This window comes from Perna viridis, chromosome 6 (genome assembly GCF_037379345.1).
Source record: "Perna viridis isolate PV_CMFRI_1.1 ecotype Kerala chromosome 6, ASM3737934v1, whole genome shotgun sequence".
NCBI lineage: Eukaryota > Metazoa > Mollusca > Bivalvia > Mytilida > Mytilidae > Perna > Perna viridis.
In genome coordinates this window covers 49,933,167-49,954,958 of record NC_142450.1, presented here as the reverse complement: position 1 = coordinate 49,954,958, position 21,792 = coordinate 49,933,167, and the positions used below count along the sequence as shown (strand labels likewise).

General features: G+C 33.6%; 1 protein-coding gene across 21 annotated transcripts; it reads right to left on the bottom strand.

Moving 5' to 3' along the window:
* Positions 1-421: 421 nt before the first annotated feature.
* LOC148615470 (uncharacterized) lies at positions 422-20,357 on the bottom strand. 21 transcript variants are annotated; one of them, XM_088590378.1, is made up of 9 exons: positions 19,977-20,209; positions 17,822-17,948; positions 15,259-15,446; positions 11,894-12,021; positions 9,961-10,037; positions 8,440-8,512; positions 6,200-7,684; positions 5,286-5,508; positions 422-2,395 (listed from the first exon to the last, which is right to left on the bottom strand). In XM_088590378.1, exons 3-6 carry the CDS (start codon positions 15,296-15,298, stop codon positions 8,482-8,484), a joined length of 276 nt encoding a protein of 91 aa, XP_088446504.1. In that variant the 5' UTR covers positions 15,299-15,446; positions 17,822-17,948; positions 19,977-20,209; the 3' UTR covers positions 422-2,395; positions 5,286-5,508; positions 6,200-7,684; positions 8,440-8,481. The 21 variants fall into 21 exon arrangements, 10 of the variants coding, with proteins under 10 accessions (XP_088446504.1, XP_088446503.1, XP_088446499.1 ...); XM_088590377.1 differs by having other exon boundaries at positions 8,461-8,512; XR_015923897.1 differs by having other exon boundaries at positions 8,461-8,512; positions 9,207-12,021; positions 19,977-20,216.
* Positions 20,358-21,792: the final 1,435 nt, after the last annotated feature.

The following is a 21,792-nucleotide window of genomic DNA, read 5'->3' as shown; positions in this document are numbered from 1 at the left end:
GTTTACCGTTGACTTTGTTTATTTTCACATTATATTTTGCAAGTTGTAATTTTCGTCTAACTTTCTCAGCAACTACTCATCACAGTGGCTTGAGATTTTAACACAATATAACACGTACTTATGTATGTTGACACGAAACTTTTTTTTAAAGATGGTTTATAAACCGAGCAGTCATGACACCAAGACAAAACAAATGGGAGAAAGATTACCCACAACTTTTTACAACTTTTCAGACACATATATTTGATTATACATATGTTTACTTTTGTTACTTTATATGTATTATTTTATTTACTTTATATTAGTTGTTGTGTATATCTGTTTTCAGTGTCTGGTCTATGTCTGTGTCTTTTGATTTCCGCTAGAACATTGGTCCCCTTGATTACTTTAAAAAATTTACATGTTAAATCAATATTCCATGTTTTTTTTTTTATTTTTTTTTTTTTTATTTTTCAACAATTTCACTACATAGCATTGGCTTCTGTTATTTTGGATTCCATATACTTGCTCGGTGGCTAAATCAGAGAATTGGCAAGTCCAATTCTAATTAACTGTAATTTTGTGAAAGAGTAATCAAGGGAACCAAGGTTATAGCGGTAATCAAAAGAATGTAATCCAGGGACAAAGACCAGACATGGAAAACAGACATATGCAACAAAGAACATAAAGTAACTAAAATCATACATACAAAGTAACAAAAGTAAATGAGCAACTCGGACTCCACTAAAAACTGGGTGCATGGACAAGGTGCACCGGTAGGGTAAGCGTCCTCTGCTTTTCTAGAAATATCCGCAGAGTTGCTCATAAAAATGTCAAGTCCGTGGTAGACGAGAGGAAAGGAAAACTATGACACGTTGAAAAATCAGTTTTCATGTCGCAGATGGATACACCACACTGGACAAATATGTTGTCGATTAAAAATTCCTACATTTTGTAAACGTCTTCTTTTGTATATTTGGAAGATGATTTGGAATTATTTCTTACAAAGTATGAGGAATCTACCAAGAACTATATATTTGTATCTATGTGTACCCTCTTTTTTGGAAAAACAACTATGTATGTTTCAAGTCGGGATTTTAACTGAGTATGGGGAATAGAAGTATACAGTGTTGAAAAATCATAGGTTTTAATGCTATTATATTCTGATAGTCTTGAACTGATTGTCTCCAAAAGATCCTTCGAATTTTTTAAGATCCATATTGAATTAATACCACTACGGGAGTAACAAGTGTTGTGGTAGGACTGCAGACTCTCTTTGACAGCTGTATGTATAGAAGTTAAGAGTTTTGAAAGAGGTTTGGTGGTACATTTTGCAGATCCAGCTATGTAACGTTGTTTGTATGGATTCCCGTGTGGAGTTCAGGAATCCAGTACATTGACGGTAAATCATAATCATCGTCCTTGGTAGAGAAACCAAAAGTAGAGAGAAATCTAACCAAGCCACCAGCAATAACATAACCATCCTCCTCATCTACCAGCAAACAATCAATCAAGATATCATAGTTACAATGTATGAAAGAGAGAACAGCGCCTTCAAAGGACAGCCACCGTGTTCTAAACACCTCCTGAAACCACTTTTCTGCCTTGTCAAAAATAGTGGCCATAGCTTTTAACTCGGACTTATGTTTACATAAATGATGGTGGTACTTGTAAGAATAATCAAGGGAACCAAGATTATAGCGATAAACAAAAGAATGTAATCCAGGGACAAAGACCAGACATAGAAAACAGACATACACAATAAAGAACATGAAGTAACTAAAATCATACATACATAGAGACAAAAGCAAATGAGCAACTCGGACTCCACTAAAAACTGGGAGCATGGACTGTTTGCACTGGTAGGGTAAGCGTCCTCTGCTTTTCTAGAAACACCCGTCGAGTTGCACATAAAAAGTCAAGACCGGGGTAGATGAAAGAGGAAAGGAAAACTATGACATGTTGAATAAATCAGTTTTCATGGCCCAGATGGTAAACTCCATTTACTCAAGAAAAAGCTCAAAAATTTTGCTGTAACACCAGAGATATACGCCAGTCATAACACTGGCAGCTTCTGTGGAGATGGCAATACAATCAGAAAAATCTAACTCAAGCAAATCGAAAAGCGTTTTTACAGCAGTAAAAATACATTCATAACTACCCTCAGAAAGTTCAATTACAGATAAAAATCTAGTTACAGAGACATTGTAATATATTTTATGTATAACATAAGTCTTCTCTGTAGTACGTCAGTAGACTCGTCCAGCATTGCTGAATAGTAATTTGAGACTTGCAGATCTTTGACCACCTCTTCATCAACCACTTTTGGTAAGTGCGTGTTGCATGTCATGTATGGAGTCAGGACTTGTCTATTTGGCATTCTTTGCCTTTTGCATTTATGTAACAGTCTTTACCCCTGAAAAATTTTAAAAGATACAATATAGTTCGTTTGAAATAATAAATACGTATATATATTGTACACTTCATCGTACTTAAGAGGCCTGTCACATGGGAGAAATTATGTATGTCGGGTTAACAGTTTGGAAGTTTTCATTGACTAACACTCGTTTACTTCATACAAGACATTGAAATACGTATTTTATGTAACTAAAAATGACTGTCAAATTTAAAATGTATTATATTGTCAGCAAACAACAATTAATAATTACTTGTTATATCAACACCAAAACCGTGACAATGTAACATTTATATCAAATTATTCATTAATACAGAAAATAAAGTCGGTGATAAAACACAATCTTGCTTGAGGCCCATTTCCTGTTCAAATGGATCGGCTTCAATATAACCAAAAACAACTTTATTTTGGATAAGGAGCTATATAGGGTTTGTAATTCGCCTACATTCCCCTTGAATGCCGCTTTTCCATAACTGGTAGAATAACCCTGCTTGCCAAACTCTATTAAACTCCTTGGATAGATCCAAGAACGCAAAAAAATGTTTTATTCTTATTAGAGTAAAATGGACACCCTCGGTTCGTCTATCTTTCCGAAATGCACCTGCTCTTTGCCCAATACATCATTTTCTATATATTCCATCAGGTTATCTTCTACCAATTTCGAAGTTAATGTGATACCCCTATAATTATCGAGGTCGTATCCCCCAGACCCCCTTTTAACAATGGTTTTATAATACCTTGCTGCAATTCGGTTGGGACACATTCCACGTCCGTTGTAAAAATTTAACATTGAATCCGGCCATACCTTAAAAATTCGTCCCGTGCAGGTCCGGGTGTCAAAAGAATGGGCCTGCAGTAGCGCTAAGCTTGTCGTAAAAGGCGACTAAATAGTGCTCAGAACCTTAGCCGGGGGCTAGGGCGCTCTGCCCACAGAGCAACTGGGTTGTGTGCCCCAGGTGGTGGAATGGGGTACCCCTGGCGTGTTATATGCTGGGATTGTCAGGCTATAATACGGAAAACCTGACCGCAAACCATAGTGGTGCACCGTGTTGTGAAAGATGCCACGTTCCTCGCACGTTAATCGAACATGGCTCGAACAGTCTTGGTTAAGATATTTCGAGTCAGAAAATGCAGTGATTTGTTTCAATAGTTCTGATAATGCATTTGTAAGAACCCCTGTAAATGATTGAGCAAATCTGACAACTTTGATAAAACGACACTTGGGCCAACCTGGTCATGACAAGTGTATTGAAATGAGTGAAAAATTTATGAAAACTGCTGAAGGTAAAAGGGTTGATGTTGTCTCAATGTTGAGTTGCTCATTTCAAAATAAAATATTAAGAAACAGGGCTATCTTGAAAAGTATTTTGAAGACTACTTATTTGTGTGGAAAGCAAAACATTCCCTTCAGCTACGTGGTCATACCGAGATAAAAGTAATTTCTTTGTTCTTATCAAATTAAGGGCAGAAAATTATTTTGTTTGACCATTTACAAAGCAGTCCCCCAAACGCTAGATATCTATCAATCCAGATACAGAATGAGTTAATTCATATTTGTGTCATTCTGCAAACTGTTTTAGCATAATTTCAGATGAAAACTATTGATGTTTCTATCGTCGAACAGGTTTCTTTGTGCTTGCGTTATGTCGGTTCAATTAAAGAGGGTTGACAAACAAACAACAAAAAAATCAGAAAACGAAAAAAAAAGAAAAAAAAAGAAAAACGAGAAAAAAGAAAAAAATCAAAGCTGGCTGTGATTCATTTAACTTATACACCCTCATCTAAACATTTAACAAGTTCTAAAATGGATGGTCAAAGCTGTTACCTTAATGAAAAAAATGTTATTCGAATTTGAAAATTATGCTCAGCTTCTGGGGGGGGGCAACGCCCCCAGACCCCCTGCTTACATATCTTACATTTCCGGCTACGCCGCTGACAATAAATACCACATCTTGTTATAAATGATTTTTCTCTAAACTCTTGACAATGAACACCAGTTGTATCAAATGTATATAAATGTACATACATACATGCATGCATGTACATGTATGTACATTGGTGTACATTCAAGTAATAAAAGTTCTCCTATATGTTCGTGTACATTTGTACATCCACTGGTCTACAATAACTTAATTCATGCTCATATTTAATTATCATGCCACATGTTGCTTTAATCATATTTGTAGCCCATGATGTTAGGATGAACAGTACAGAGTGCCTGCACTTGTATAATTTCATTATATGCATTTACAAGCACATATTGTTAGGTAAAAATTTACTGATAAACACACGTATTCAATGGCTGCATTCTACATGTTAACCTACTCCCAAACAATTAGAGTGGGGAAACACTTTCAGACCCGCGTGGGTCTGGGAGTAGGCAAGAGTGTCACCACAGCCGCCTTACTGCTAGTAGTACATCCTTTGAGTTCTCAGGTCAAGTATCCCGAAGTCTGGGCTTACTTACCGCCAACTAATGACAGACATACATGTAATCCCTGTAAGGAGCGGTCATGCGAGATCCGCAAGTGATAGTAAAAACTGTAAAAAACCCACAGGTGAATTTCAAAGTAAGAAATAAGGAATGCTTAGCGCCATTCTGGGGTTGTACAAGTCCATGAAGAGTTATTTCCCTTTGCAAAAAGATACCTTTAAAGTACATTATTACCAATAAATGGGCTGTATTTTATTGCACTAAGTTTGGAGTTAAATGAGTTTGAAAAAATGGTTTTGCAGTTGTCTATTTATTTCTTCATTAACGGACATGAGCATTACCATATACTACTCCCAACTTGTGGAGCAAAGCACTGTAGTAAGAACATTAAACACCTCCATTTATTTATCAGTATATGCTTAATGTATTGTATTTAATTTTGGTAAATGTACTCACACTTCAATATCTTATATAATATCAGTATTATATTAGATACAAAGATATTATTTCTTGCCAAAATTTCTTCATTCGGCACTTGAGGATGAGGATATGCTTGATGTCAAGTATCCACATATACAGTTGATTATTACTGAGCAAGCGGTCTACAGTTAAATGACGTTAGCAGCCCAATACTCCTGTTCTTTTGTGTTAGTCAAATCAGACTTGTATCTGCAATTTTCTAAAATGACACATTAGCTAGCACCTATAACATGTGAAAAAAATAGCTTCACCAAAAAACATATAATGAAGTTAAATTTAAATGGCTTACAATATATCTCCTTGAATACTATTTGGAAAATTAGAGGTTGCCTACAATTTTATTCCTTTACTCAATTTGTGACATTTATGGTATTTTGTTCTTTTTGTTTAATTTTCTTTACCTATTGTATTTTGTCAGATATATTGGTCTAGTCTATGTCCCAGATTTATGATATTTTGTCTTATTCCAGGTCTAACTTTTGTCCCAAGATTTATATATTTTGTCTTATTTCAGGTCTAGCTTTTGTCCCCAGATTTTAGATATCCTGTTTCTCATTCTAATTATGGTTTCCTTGATTTCATATCTACTTCTAAATGATATTGTTTGCCATATCAAAATGTAACCTGTACAATGAAGATAAAAACATTCTATCTCTATATAAGGGAAACAACTCTGACATTTATTTTATATGGAAGAGCATAAATTCTTTTTTAAGCATACAAGTTATGCTGTATCTTTAAATGTAATAAGAGATTAAAATTAGATACTTGAGACAACCTATTCTAGAATGCTTTCACTTAAGTTTTATTTGTCCTGTCCATTTAAGTTCTGTATTTTTTGTAAACTGTTAGTCAATCTTTGTAAGCAATGTTTTTACTACTAAACTTACCTCCCACAACATTGATTTTATCAGTAGTTACACACACCTGATCAAGTAACAAAATGTCATCATTAACTGTGAATTACTGTGAACTTAGTAAATTTGATACACTGGAATAAAAGTACCATCAAATATACATGTTTAAAGAACAGGAGAAGAAATATAATGTAACTTTATTGCTCACATCCTGGCACTTTGAAAGGCAGTAACTTTTATATAATATAATGATTGTAGTAGTGAAGATTTTGAAAGGAAGATAAGCCACTGTGATAAGTAGTTGCAGAGAAAACTGAAAGAAAAAATTATGGATGGACAGTCCAATACACAGACATGGGTAAAACAGTATAACCCCTTCTCCTTCATAATAATTTAATTAGAGGCATTAAACTGAAATAATCCACAGTTTAACAATATGGAAAAAAATCTATAATAATTCTTTAACAGTTATGACAAAATCATAAAGAAACATCAATAATAACTAAATATAGAAATGCTTATCAAAGCCTCAAAATCAAGGATAAAAATTTCAAAGACTCAAAATGTATTTTGTTCAAAAGAATCAACCACTAAGGGATTGTCTTTCTCAAGTGAAATGATATTTTCAGAGCCTGTGATAAAGAAGGTATAGTGACTATTATTTCTATTTTTGTTTATCTAAGGGAAACAACTCAGGTATTTATTTCATGAGGATGAGCACTAAGTTTTTCCATTCACCATTAATTAACATGTTAAAACAACATACTGGACTCTCAACTAATAAGTATTTGAAAAAAGAAAGAAAGTTCAAAGGGCCTTAATTCATAGAAAATCTTAACAAAACATAAACTTGATATGCAACACATCATGGTACATTGTAGACTCTATTACCAAAAATCAAAATAGTGTTGAGAAAAAAATTGGAAAACAGTTATTTTTATGAAATGTGCTAAATTTCAGTATAAAATCAGCATATTATAACAAAACATACACTTAATCTATAACTCATCACAGTAGATTCACATACCAAAAAATCAGCTCAATGTCTGCAAGCATTTTAAAAAAAATGTCTAGAAAACCAATGATGGACTGACAGACTGGTCAAATACATTATAAGCTCTGCAATTTTGTTGTTGTGGTACAATAAAAACCGCTGATTGGTTCATATAGTTTATGGAGTGGTTTGTTTCATTTTTTCTTTGTTTTTTTTTCCAGTTTACTCAAATTTACTAAAATGATGCAGATTTAGACATTTATTTATTTACTTTTCTTTTACATTTGCATTTTTGTAATAAAATACAAAACATGAATTGAATATTCTATTTTCAGACTTAATTAACAATACCATCACATATTTGAACTGGTCCATATTTCCAGTTTTTAGGGAAGTCCTGGATGATCATCTACTTTTGTTTCTTTGTATGTGTAATTTTGGATATTTCTTTCAAATCTGTATTATTGGAATATACTATTACGACTAGAATCTATGTTTGCTTGATTACTCCTTCAATGGAAGTTCTGAAATGAACATAAATCGATCATCTGTTATTTTACAAAACAAACCCTAATCAGATCAGTCAACAGTTATCGATCCACCAATTGACAGTCAATAATTGGCCACATACCCTTAATAACTGATTCAACAGGGTTCTATATATTTTTTACTGAAATTTTTTGTTAAAGCTTGGACCATATTGTTCATCTAGGTATAAGGGACCACTCAAGTCCACCTGAATACATTAATGACCCTATGCTAGAAATATTGGGGACAAAATCTAATAGTTGTGCAGATCAAATCAAGAGCTGTACCAGTCTGTATAAGTGCAGATCAGTTCAGGGACTGTACAAGTATGTTAAAGCACGGATCAGTTCAGGAACTGTACCAGTCTAAGTGCAGATCAGAAGAGGGACTGTACCAGTCCGTTGAAGTGCAGATCAGTTCAGAGACTGTACTAGTCTGTTTAAGTGCAGATCAGTTCAAGGGACTGTACTGGACTGTTAAAGTGTAGATCAGTTCAGGGACTGTTCCAGTCCGTTTAAGTGTGTATCAGTTGAGGGACTGTTCCAGTCTGTTTAAGTGCATATCAGTTCAGGGACTACTAGTCTGTTTCAGACTTGATCAGTTCAGGGACTGTTCCATTTTATTTAAGTGCGGATCAGTTCAGAGACTGTTCCATTCTATATAAGTGCGGATCAGTTCAGCCTTTCTTTTGGTTTTCATATCACTTTTGATCTTAGTCAGAAACTGTTCTTACTACTGCTAATATTCTTACCTTTCACAACATTGACCTTACCAGAATTTCTACAACTAATGATCAGGTCAAAGACTTCAGGTACCACCAGAAACTGTCAAAAGATAAATATTTATTAATTCATCTTTTCCTTACTCATACTTATGACATAACTGTACTTTATTTGAAGTTTTGAAGACTTCAATCAGGGACTTGATGTTTTAGTCGGTGACAAATCAATGAAGCCAGAAAACAGCTACATTTGTATTTACTGTTTCTCATGTAACAATACAATTATCTCCCTTCTAATCCAAATGTCAAAAATATCTGAAAAAAGCAATCAAAAATTATAAAGACCCTCCTCCTAATGACATACAAGATGTAATAGAACACGAGAACAATCATGATGTTACAAATGTACTTTGTTACTGAAATGCTGTATCTTCAAATGGCAAGAGTTTTTGGGTAGTCTTACTCCTGTATTGTCCCTAGATTATTCTGGAAAATACAACAAATCAATAGCTATCAATTGGAGTTACTATTTATTGTTGTAACTTGATACATGTACATAAATTATCTGAGACTTTAGGTTACAGACCACCAATTCAACCAATGAGCATTTGGAACGTACAGAAAAATAGTCCTACGCAGAAATTACCTCTGTTCCTCATAGTGCTGTGAAAAAAGTTCTCATCTTATTTAAAAAATTTAAACAGTTTCTGAAAGGAAAAACATTTCTGTACATTTTATAGGTGCATTTTGCTTCTTGTGATGTGAAGCCTAATCTCCATAATGATTTCTAAATATACCCCTATCTTGTGAAAACACTGGGATTTCCCATGCTATTTATAGACCCTTCACTTCCGGTGACCAGTACTGCACTGCAAGTCTGCTAACCCCACATGCCACTCTGAGGATTGTGAGCTGACATTTGTAGAATCATGCTGATATATAGTCCTCTGCAGGTTAAAGTTAAGGTAAAGTCCAGAGAAGCCATTGAATATTGTGAAATTAGCATAGAAGCCTATGGGAAGTGGAATTAGTGGTTTCTAGCCTTAATAGTAACTAATTTTGCTAACTGTGATTTGATCAAGTAGATTTTAAAAATACTTTCATACATTATTAGTAAATTGAAAAGATTTTATCAAAGAATTTAAGAATTATTTGAAAAAAATATTGATTTCAAATTTAGCCAGTTGAAAAATAAAATAGAAAAACTATGAGCAATACTTAATAATCATGTGGATTAACTTTCTGTCAAGCAATATGTGTATAGTCTATGGAATTTCTATCTAATCTGTACACATACCAACACTTTCTGTCAAGCAATATGTGTATAGTCTATGGAATTTCTATCTAATCTGTACACATACCAACACTTTCTGTCAAGCAATATGTGTATAGTCTATGGAATTTCTATCTAATCTGTACACATACCAACACTTTCTGTCAAGCAATATGTGTATAGTCTATGGAATTTCTATCTAATCTGTACACATACCAACACTTTCTGTCAAGCAATGTGTATAGTATATGGAATTTCCATCTGATCTATATACAAACCAACACTTTCTCTCCAGCATTGTGTGTATAGTGTATGGAATTTCTAAGCTGCTAATGTTGGCATATTTTAGGAGGGTGTGTCAGAAAGAAAATGCAAAAAACAATTTTTACAAAATATTTACTTGGGGCTCAAATACTTAATACACCACTTATCATCTGCTGAAATTAGAAACACCTACACTTTTCATGTACTTTCATCTTGTGTTTTGCCTCATAATTTTTGCTATATGATATTGCAGCTTGGGGTAAATTACTCCTAAGCAAGGATAAAATACCAAGTATGGTGGTCAAATAATCATAAGTTAAAATAGTGCAGTAGGGGATTAAGTAATCATACAGGGGAGGTACGAACACTAAAGCAAGGGTTATTACACCATAAAGGGGAGGTTAAAATACCATAGCAGGAGGTAAATTCATCTGATGGGGTTAAGTTATTGCAGCAGGTTGGATAAATCATTTTAAGGAGTGGATTACAATATAACAGCAAGGGGGTCAAATTATCATGTGGGGGAGTTTGAATATTGCATTCGAGGATTAATTTATTATAAGGCGAGGTAAAAATATAACTACAGGGGTCAAATCATTGTTAGGAGAAAACAGCGTCAATCTTGTAAATTGGATGACCATCATATCTTCACTCATTGTTAGGAGATAACAGCATTAATCTTGAATTTAACTGTTGTTGAACCCTGAACAGTTGAGGGATGTAAGGATACAGCATACAAACTAAATACAGCTTAGATATTTTACAGGGAATGAAGGCACCGGATACAAATTTGACCAGATAGAACTTAATTTTGGCACATTATTCTAAAATCAAAACCTCAATAATCTATTTGATACAATTTTAAATAGATCCATTCATTTACAGTTAATTTTTTGTCTGCACATCATGGAAATGCTTGTTTCTTAGGCCCCCTTTTTGGCACTATAATTTCTTCACCATTCAAGTAACAACTCCAAATTTCAATTCCCGACTTTTTTGAGGTATGGCACCTTTTGGTACAATTTCAAAGAAATCCATTTGCTTGTACAGTAGTCCCTCTCTTATGTGGCCACCCATACCGCATTCCAGAAACTGGCCTCATAAGACAGGTGGCCTCTCACGAGTGGTTTGAAAAATTTTGTCAAGATCGAACTAATTGAGAGTGGTTTTAGTTGTTATTTTACACTAATACCATTTAATTGCTAATACAAGACCCTGAAAAGGTTTTGTAATTAATCCTTGTACTCATGTTTTTTGTTTTGTTTGTTGTTTTATTTCGTTTTTTGTTTTGTTTTTTTTTTATTTTGTGTGCGTCTTTTTTTTTGGGGGGGAGGGGGGGCTTTTTTTTTAATTAATGTTAATTTTGGTTTACCTATGGGTGCATTGATGCATGCAATACACAACTAGAACCACTACTGTGAGCAAGTTAAAAAAATAAGTTGAATTATCTACCTTTGGAGTCTTCCAGAAGTAATTAAATAAAATATCATCTAAATCACTTACATTGTGCTTACTCCATTTTAACAAGTGAAACCTTTAAGTTGGATATTTCCCTTTGAAGTTCTCCACAATAATTACATATAATGATCCACCTTATATTATTTTATCAAAAGCACTTCAACAGTAAAGGAGGAATTTAACATGTAAAACACAGAAGTTGGATTATTTCCCTTTGTAATCCTCTTGCAATAATTATATTCCTTCTTGCAAATATACATATGATACCTAACCTTCATATCAAATTCCATCAAAATTCCTCGAGCAGTTTTGGAGAACTTGTGCTTACTATGTTTTAAAATTAAATCTTCAGTTGAACCTAAAACCTTATTATTAGTGGCTGACCCAACAAATAGTTGAATATCTTGTAACTAAGTTTTAACTTAATAGATTAAAGACAAATTAAATATATGAGTATATAATATTATATAGTTTCTGAAAAGTATTTACTGTTGACCATGTTGACAGTTTCGTGTCTGCTTCCTGTTCTGTGAACACAATGGCTGACTTTTCTGTACTCTTACATCTCATCACATGAAAATCAGGAATCAATCTCTGCACATTAATAAATTTTTTATCTGGAAAGAGAAGGTGTAATTCAAGTAAATTTATCTTCATTTATATACACACTACACAGAAAAACACATTCTGCTAAGGGTATCAGTATTACCTCCCTTACCATGTTGGAGACAGTCATGATTAAATCATTTCTCCACAAGCACTCAAATTAGTAAAATGAAGATTTTCAACATACCTTCTTTAGCAAGCACATTGAAATCCAAATTTTACCATAGAGAGTGAAGAAGTAGTTCAAATCAAGAATCGAAAGAAGGAGATTTCATTTCTCCAATTCAGGGGTTGAAAATTTTTTTGGGAAGACCCGAGCCCTGGACTTTTTCATCTTTTGTACACTAAGCCCAAACAATGTTGTGTCAAGTCCCAATCGATATAAATGCAATTTTGTTCTCTGATATTCTAATGTACAATTCTATGTTTGCAGGACGAAGACACAGTGTCAACTGATTCCGTCTCCAGGTCTGATGCTTTGTCATCAGATTTCCATTTCTGCATTTTTTTACCTGTGAAATTGTAATTGAGCAACAATATTTTCCTCAAAAGTTTATCAACGAAATTTGATCTTCATTATTCCAGCGCTTGATTAATAAAATTTGTATTATGTCAAAAAATGTGTCTGATCAAGTGCAGGTGTTTTTCAGACTTGAGAATGACTAGTCAATAGGTACGAGGACACAATTAATTTTCACACAGAGTTTATTACAGCATTTTTCGATTTTAAAAAAAAATCTACCGCTTCAAATCAAATGAAATTTTGAGAGCTGAATAAACCATCTTACCTTAAACTTCCATAAAAAAATTAGAAATTTTCACCATCATTTTTCAATTTAACTACCTCAACACAGAGACCCCCTAAAATTTGACCCAAAATGGCTTCCAAAGGCCAAAAAGTCGACCTTCTCTGACCTCATCAAATCACACCCTATATGTATTTTTTATTAATTCAAGACATCTATTAAATTATTTCCATTATTCTTCTTTCAATTGAACCAAAAAAGAATAATAAATTCTAAAGGTAAGGTTGTCTGTATAATTTAAAAAAAAATACCCTATTAAAATAGGAGCTATATTCGAAAAGCTAAGGGCAGATAATTGTGATCTCGTACCAATAGATTGATCTAGTGAATACCCATTCTAAAAATAAAGTTATAACTATTTATAGGTCAGGGAATAGATAAAGATACATGGTCCAAATAATGACAACAAAATCTTTCAAACAATAGCTGTATTTTTTTAGATTTGCCATGCCTGACGGACTTATTTTATTGAAAAACGGCAAGTCCAAGGTGCAATTTTTTTAGTCCCGGGCGTCAGGCTTTAGGAATTTTCAACCCCTGCCCATATAAAAATGGCAAGGTATTTCTTCCAAATATACAGAGGAAGATGTTTACAAAACGCTGGAATTTTCAATCGACAAAATATGTGTCCAGTGTGGTGGACATGTTTTTCAACGAACAGTCGGCATTCCAATGGGAACAAATTCTGCTCCTTTACTTGCTGACTTATTCCTTCACTCTTATGAGGCTGACTTTATAGCTGATCTGATCCGAAAGAAAGAATATCATTTGGCTAGATCCTTCAATCTCAGTTTCCGCTATATAAATGACGTATTATCTTCAAACAATCCTAATTTAGGGGATTTGATACATCGCATCTAGTAGATTCTACCTAAAAGAACTTGAGATAAAGGATACTACAGACAATGTGAAGTCAGCCTCATATTTTGACTTATACTTAGAAATCAATGGCAAAGGAAAACTATTGACTAAACTTTACAACAAACATGATGACTTTTCATTCAGTATTGTCAACTTTCCTTTCATCTTTGGCAACATCCCTTCAGCACCTGAATATGGAGTGTTCATATCACAACTCATACGTTATGCCAGAGCTTGCCAAAACTACACAGACTTTTTGTATCATACTAGAACTCCAACAAATAGGCTTCTGGAACAAGGTTATGTTGCTACAAGATTGAAGTCATCACTACAGAATTTTTATGGTCGTCATCATAAACTCGTGGATTATTATGGTGTATCCATCTGTACCATGAAAACTGATTTATTCAACGGGTCATAGTTTTCCTTTCCTTGTTTGTCTACCATGGACTTGATGTTTTTTATGAGCTACTCAGCAGGTTTCTAGAATAGCAGAGGACGCTTACCCTACCGGTGCACCTGGTCCATGCTCCCAGTTTTAAGTGGAGTCTGAGCTGCTCATTTGCTTTTGTTACTTTGTATGTATGATTTTAGTTACTATATGTTCTTTGTTGTGTATGTCTGTTTTCCATGTCTGGTCTTTGTCCCTGGATTACATTCTTTTGATTACCGCCATACCCTTGGTTCCCTTGATAATTCTTAATCATCATTCTACTTATGTGAACTGAATAGCTAAAAAGTGCAAAAAATCATTAAAAATGCAATCAACAGATTTCTGAAATTTTCATACATATTTACATACTTTTACATAAATATTTTTAAAATATAAATTTAATCATCAATCTGCTGTCGTTTTGTTAACAACAGGCAAAATCAGGGGAATTGGTCAAAATGACACTTTCTGGGGCCATAATTCAAAGAAGTGTCAACAGATATTTCTGAAATTTGCACAAAAAATAGATATTGAAATATTGAACATTTTATCAATTTATAATTATCATCAATCAGCTTTCATTTTCTAAATAATAGGTGAAAACTGATAAAAATCACACTTTCAATGACCATAACTCCAAGAAGGGTCAACAGCTTTTTCTGAATAATGCACCAAAAAATATATTGAATTTCATGAATTTTATCAATTAACAATAATTAATTAATTAACTAATAGAAATTGTAAATCGATTATATTTAAATTTCCAGGAAAGATAGATCTCTTTAAGTCAAAGAATCTGACATGTTTCAGATTTCTCCTATCTGTCATGGCTTTTGAGATATAAACAAAAATATATGGTGATACCCCTATCTTCTATTTTTAGTAACAGCAGCCATGTTTTTAGGGGAGGAACAATAACTGATATATAATTTTGGGGGTAGACATGCCAAGGATGACTGATCAAAATCTGTTCAGTGGTTTCAGAGGAGAGGATTTTTAAAGAAAAGTTCACAACAGATAACATTGACAATGGCGACAACAATGACAGACGCCAAGTGGTAATAAAAGCTCACACGACCTTTTACACAAGGTGAGCTAAAAATTTTTTTTTTTTTTTAAGTTAACCAATAAATCGAAACAAAGCCCACCTGTAATCATATCAAATGCTGAAAAACAGTTCATTACCATAGAATCTTAGTACCACAATTATCAACACACACATTCAGCAGTCATTCTGAGAACATTTCAAACACTTCATGGATGAAAGTCTAATTCATCAGGTAACTGCTGATTATTCTGGCTGTACAACCAACTTCTAGTTGATCTTTATCAGTATCTGAAAGTATTACAGCTTAAAATACATAAAACTATCCTGGTAGATATCTGATCTTAAATGAATACTGCAACTGAACCAAAATAAAGGCATTTCAAATAAAATGCTTCACAGGGCGCAGCTTCATTTGAGAGTAGATGTTAAACACAGAAGAGTTGGAGTAAGTACGGACACACCATTCAAATTTATTCAAACCGAAAGATATGAAATTTTTTCAATGTTCAAAAGTAGATAGACCTCTTGCCTTGTTTTGTTAAATGGAAACCATGAGCTCAGGGATTAACTATCTTCTTCTAAAGAGGAAATGACATTTTCTAAAGATTGGCATAGTTATAGTGGTCACATTTTTTGACAAAGAGAAAACAATTATTAATGAAGTTATTGAACAGCACAGGCCAAAGTATGGAGCTCCATGGTACACCTTTATGTATATCTAGCATTTCACTGTTTAGGAGATATATGTGAAAAACTACTGTCTGACCCCCATTTCTATTTTTAGAAATGGCAACAATGTTTTTCGACGAATTAAAAATCCCCATATTAGTTCTATGCAGTATACCCCAAGGAACATTCATACCAAGTTTGGTTTCAATTGGTCAAGTAGTGTCAGAGGAGAAGATTTTGGAACAAAATAACATTAAAAATAGCAAAAATCCTTGAAAAAGGACAATAACTCCAACAAAGCTTAACAGATTAAAACCAAAATTTGACCAGAAATAGATCTCATCATGCTGAAAACTTTTACCCAGTCAGAATTAAGCTAAACCTAATGGTTTAGAAGATATATGCAAAAAACTACTGTCTGACCCCTATGTCCTATTTTTAGTAACAGCGGCCATGTTTTTTGACAAATCAAAAATCCCCACACCAGTTCTATGCAGGATACCCCAAGGAATATTCATACCAAGTTTGCTTCTAATTAGTCTAGTAGTTTCTGAAGAGAAGAGTTTTGTATATTTGTTAACGATGATGACAGAACAACGACGACTGACACCAAGTGATGGCAATAGCTCACATGGCCTTTGGCCAGGTGAGCTAAAAATCTTCTCCTCAGAAACTACTAAACAGAATTCAATGAAAGCTGGTATTTTGTTTTGAAGGGTATCCTTAACAAAATGACCGTTTGGATATTTGATCTGTTATAAAGCATGGCTGCTGATACTAAAAATTGAACATTGGGGTCAGACAGCAGACTTTTGCATACATCTCCAAAACGGTTAACCAAAATCTGACATGGGGTAAAATTATTCAGCATGAAGAGATCTATCTGTGGTCAAATTTTGGTGAAAATTTGTTGACCCATGTTGGAGTTACTGCACTTTTGGGATATTTTTTCTGTTTATGATGTTATTACTTTAAAAAATCTTCTCCTAAGAAACTGCTCTACAGAATACAATGAAAGTTGGCATTTCTGTTTTATAAGGTATCCTTAACGAAATGACCATTTGGATTTTTGATTTTTTGATCGGTTAAAAAATATGGCTGCTGTTGCTAAAAATAGAACATTGGGGGGGGATCAGACAGCAGATTTTTGCATATTTCTCCAAAGCAGTTAGGTTTAACCAAATTCTGACTTGATAAAAGTATTTAGCATAATGAGATCTATCTGTGGTTAAATTTTGGTGAAAATCTGTTTTTTGCTGTTTTTGATGTTATTACTTTCAAAAATCCACTCCTCAGAAACTATTCTACAAAATTCAATGAAAGTTGACTTTTTTGTTTTAAAGGGTATCCTTAATGAAATCCTATTTTTGATCACTGGAAAAACATGGCTGCCATTTCTGAAAATAAAACAATGCATACATCTCCAAATCTGTTAGATTTAGCCAATAGCTTTCAATTGCTGAAATGATCCTTATTATCAGGCTTACAAATGTGTCAAATGAATCAAATGGAGTCAAAATTGTCTGACAACTCCTTGTTAAAGTTATTGCCTTTAAAAGGCAAAGATTTTACCAGGTAATCGATTAAGGCCCCTGAGAGCCTCTTGTTTGTTTTGTTTTTGTTTTTGTTTTTGTTTAGTTTATTTAACAAATGTTTATTCAATTATATTTTTGATCATGACAAATGAAGGACTATAACTGTCTTGATCTTATAAAAACATCATTTATATTAAACCAACAACAAAACCATATGCATGTTTATTCGATTATTTAATTGTGTAACTGATTAGTTGCATGCGGGAACTTAAATTATTCCACATTTTAATTTTCAGAAATCCTTTCTTTTTCTTATTTTTAATTCCTGTTAAATAACCATTTTCTTCATGCATATGCAATGGATAAAAAAAATCAATATTGAAATTTATTTCATATCAGTAAAAAATCAGTAATTTCAATTGGATAAAATCTTTTCACATGGTATTAATTAGTCAATACCATGATGTGATAATGCCCTCTGGTTTAGTTCCGTCCCCTTATTCAAATGAATTCGTGGTCAAGCAGTTTTCAATGTAAATATGGCAAGCTCCACGTCCTGACCCAGAAACAGGACTTGCATCGCTTTCTGAAACAAAACAAAATCAAGGATATGGTTCCTCAATGAAATAAACATAATGGTTGTTGATAAACTGGTCAATATCATGGTACATGTATTTAGACTACCCACAGGACAGTGGTATTGACTGCAGCAGCAATAATGACCTTGCCTGGTGCTCAGTCATTATCACTCTCTTAGTCAATATCACTGTCCTGTGGGCAGTATAAATATCGCGATTTAGACCAGTTTATCAATAACTATTATATACATGTACATGTAATTATATGTTTTAGTGTAAATACTATCAGTCCAACCTTAATCAACCAAGTTGGTTTTTTTTTCCTTTATACATACATGTATTATATAATGTATAATAATGAATGTTACATGTATCCCCATATACAGAAATCTTCAATGTTTAACACATATTTCATATCGAGGCGAAACGACCTGAAGTGAATGGGAATGTAGGCAAATCGACTTGGTACCAGTCAATAGCATCTGTAGTTCCCAGTATATTCAAGTCACATGTACATTTTTATTAGGCATGAGACAACAATTAATTTTCAAGTGCATTTTTATATACATAATATACATACACATTTGAGCAGATTCGAAAATTACAACCAGCGCAAACTGAATCAAACTTCTCTGGCCTAAGGATACCTACAAGCCGGATTTTATATATAAATTTACTTTAAAAAAATTACACTCATTTTCTGAAATAATTCATATGACCTGGAGATTGGGTAACTGAATTTTAGTCTTCACCACCAAACCAAATCACAATTTGTAGTCAGAAATGATTAATAAAACAATCCCATATAATTCTGACCTATTTTTCTACCAATTAGAGGTAAAATTTTGCAGTAAAAATAGGAAAAAATGAGGAAAGTACATACACTATATTCATACCAAGGTGAACCGGGAAAAGCTTTAAGCCCAGCACTTCAATTCCAGTGACTTGATGTACAGACAGTACATTATAAACATCATAGATGTATGGGTAGGGTCTTAAATGTGTAACCTGTACCCGTACCAACTTTTCCCCATACCCCAATAATACTTTGTCAATTTCTTCATTATTGCTTGATATTTCCAGCTGATAGTTGGCACACATTTACAAATTGACATGATGGTTAGACTAGAATTAATGATTTTTAAAATGTTTCTAAAAAAATGATTTTATTATATTTTCTTTCTTCAAAAGGTCTAAAATGTGTAACCCAAAATTCCATTACCCAAAATCAAAGTCCGGTATTTTTTGTTGTCTGCACAATTTTAATGCATATTTGACATTTGAATATCATGATATTATCATAATTTTCATTGACAATAAATTAAAATCGCACCAGACTCTGTTTATGAGACTTTGTTTTTCATTCTGGATAAGATCTTATCCATTCTTTGCTGGTACGAGGATTGACGCTAGGTACGCTACGGAATTCAAATTCAATCACTTCATTTTTAAAACAATATCAAATCTTTCAAAACTTAATCAAAAGTCTTAAAGTGAAGTTTTAACCTCTAAATGATTTTAGAAAATCGTAAAATTTGGATATTAAAGTGAGAAATAGTCAATAATTAGTTTGATACGGCAACTTCCGTTTACACATTTTCACACATTTTAGACCTTTTAAATTCAGAAAACCGATCAAACAAGAAATGTTAGAAAAATATACATCATTTTCTTGATTAGACATGAATTTAAACGGACTTTTCCACATCTCATGCAATTTTCAGTTATTAACATGCCGTGAGAATGAATATATTTGGATACAGGGAAAAGTTGGTACGGGTACGGGTGACACATTTTAGACCCTACCCGATGTAAATTGTGTACGTGTATAAAAATAAATATGGCAGCACCCTGTATTAGTCCAAATTTCATCTGACCCTGCAACCCTCCTCTTTTTTATTTGGATATTGATATGTCGGGTTCGGGTCAGAACGATGTGCCATACAAAAAAATTGGAGATTTAGCGGTACCGCGGAGTATCGCCCTTCAACAGCTTGTAACGACTTTCAAGTTGAAATTGTGCATGTCACACCTACCTAGTTCGATTCCGGAATCATTTTCCTGTATGCTGATACCAAATTTGCTACAAAAATTATATTTATTATTGAAGTTTCGATAATTTTCCACGAGAGACCCTGTGTTGTTGACATTTTGAACCGTAATAGATTCTAGAGAGTAGGCGGAGCTTGTTACTTTTGGAACGGAAGGGTAGCGGACACGTAATTTTTCACAAACTCCAGGCTAGAAACCACTAATTCCACTTCCCATAGGCTTCTATGCTAATTTCACAATATTCAATGGCTTCTCTGGACTTTACCTTAACTTTAACCTGCAGAGGACTATACATCAGCATGATTCTACATATGCCAGCTCACAATCCTCAGAATGGCATGTGGGGTTAGCAGACTTGCAGTGCAGTACTGGTCACCGGAAGTGAAGGTCTATAAATAGCATGGGAAATCCCAGTGTTTTCACAAGATAGGGGTATATTTAGAAACCATTATGGAGATTAGGCTTCACATCACAAGAAGCAAAATCCACCTATAAAATGTACAGAAATGGTTTTCCTTTCAGAAACTGTTTAAATTTTTTAAATAAGATGAGAACTTTTTTCACAGCACTATGAGGAACAGGGGTAATTTCTGCGTAGGACTATTTTTGCGTACGTTCCAAATGCTCATTGGTTGAATTGGTGGTCTGTAACCTAAAGAGTCACTTTCTGTCTTAGAAAAAATAAATAACTATACAAGTATCTTCCTATACACATACTGAATGCATTTGCAAAGTTTCAGTGAAATGTGACAAGCACTTTTTTAAATATTTGATTTTTAAATATAGGGTAACCAAATTGCGCAAGCAAAAAAGTGACAATATTCTACCATACTTAAATGCATTAAATATTTGCAAAGAATTTTTTCTGACTTTTCAAATAAAACAAATCAATCATGACTTGTTTTTTAACAATATTAATAAAGAGATAGCCTTTAAAAGTAATCATTTTCTGAAAAATTGGTCTATTTTTTTAAAATTTCAAATGCTCATTGGTTGCATTGGTGGTCTGTAACCTCCAAGGCAGCTCCAGTTCCGTACCGTTGACGTTCCTCCACTATTCTGGAATGGCAAAAGTAGTGCAGGCATGGAAGAGACCTATGCTCCGGAGTTTGAATTTTTCAGCGGAATTTTGAAATATTCTGTTAGATTCCGGTTTTAAAAATCGTTTCTGCTCCGTTCCGTTCCAAAGGTAGGTGTGACATGCACAATTTCAACTTGAAAGTCGTTACAAGCGGTTGAAGGGCACTTGTTACTCCCGTAGTGGTATTAATTCATTGAGGATCCGGAAAAATTCTTTTGGAGACAATCAGTCCAAAGACTATTATCTGAATATAATAGCATTAAAACCTATGATTTTTCAACACTGTATACTTCTGTTCCCCATACTCAGTGAAAATCCCGACTTAAAAACATTATACAAAAAGATGGTACACCTAGATACAAGTATATAATTCTTGGTAGAGATTCCTTATACTTTGTAAGAAATAATTCCAAATCATCTTCCAAATATACAGAGGAAGATGTTTACAAAATGCTGGAATTTTTAATCGACAACTTGTTTGTTCAGTGTGGTGGACATGTTTTTGCAACAAACGATCGGCATTTCAATGGGAACAAATTGTAATCCTTTACTTGCTGACCTATTCCTTCACTCTTATGAGGCTGACTTTATAGCTGATCTGATCCGAAAGAAAGAATATCGTTTAGCTAGATCCTTTAATCTCAGTTTCCGCTTCAAAGATGACGTATTATCTTTAAAAAATCCTAATTTAGGGGATTTGATACATTGCATCTACCCCA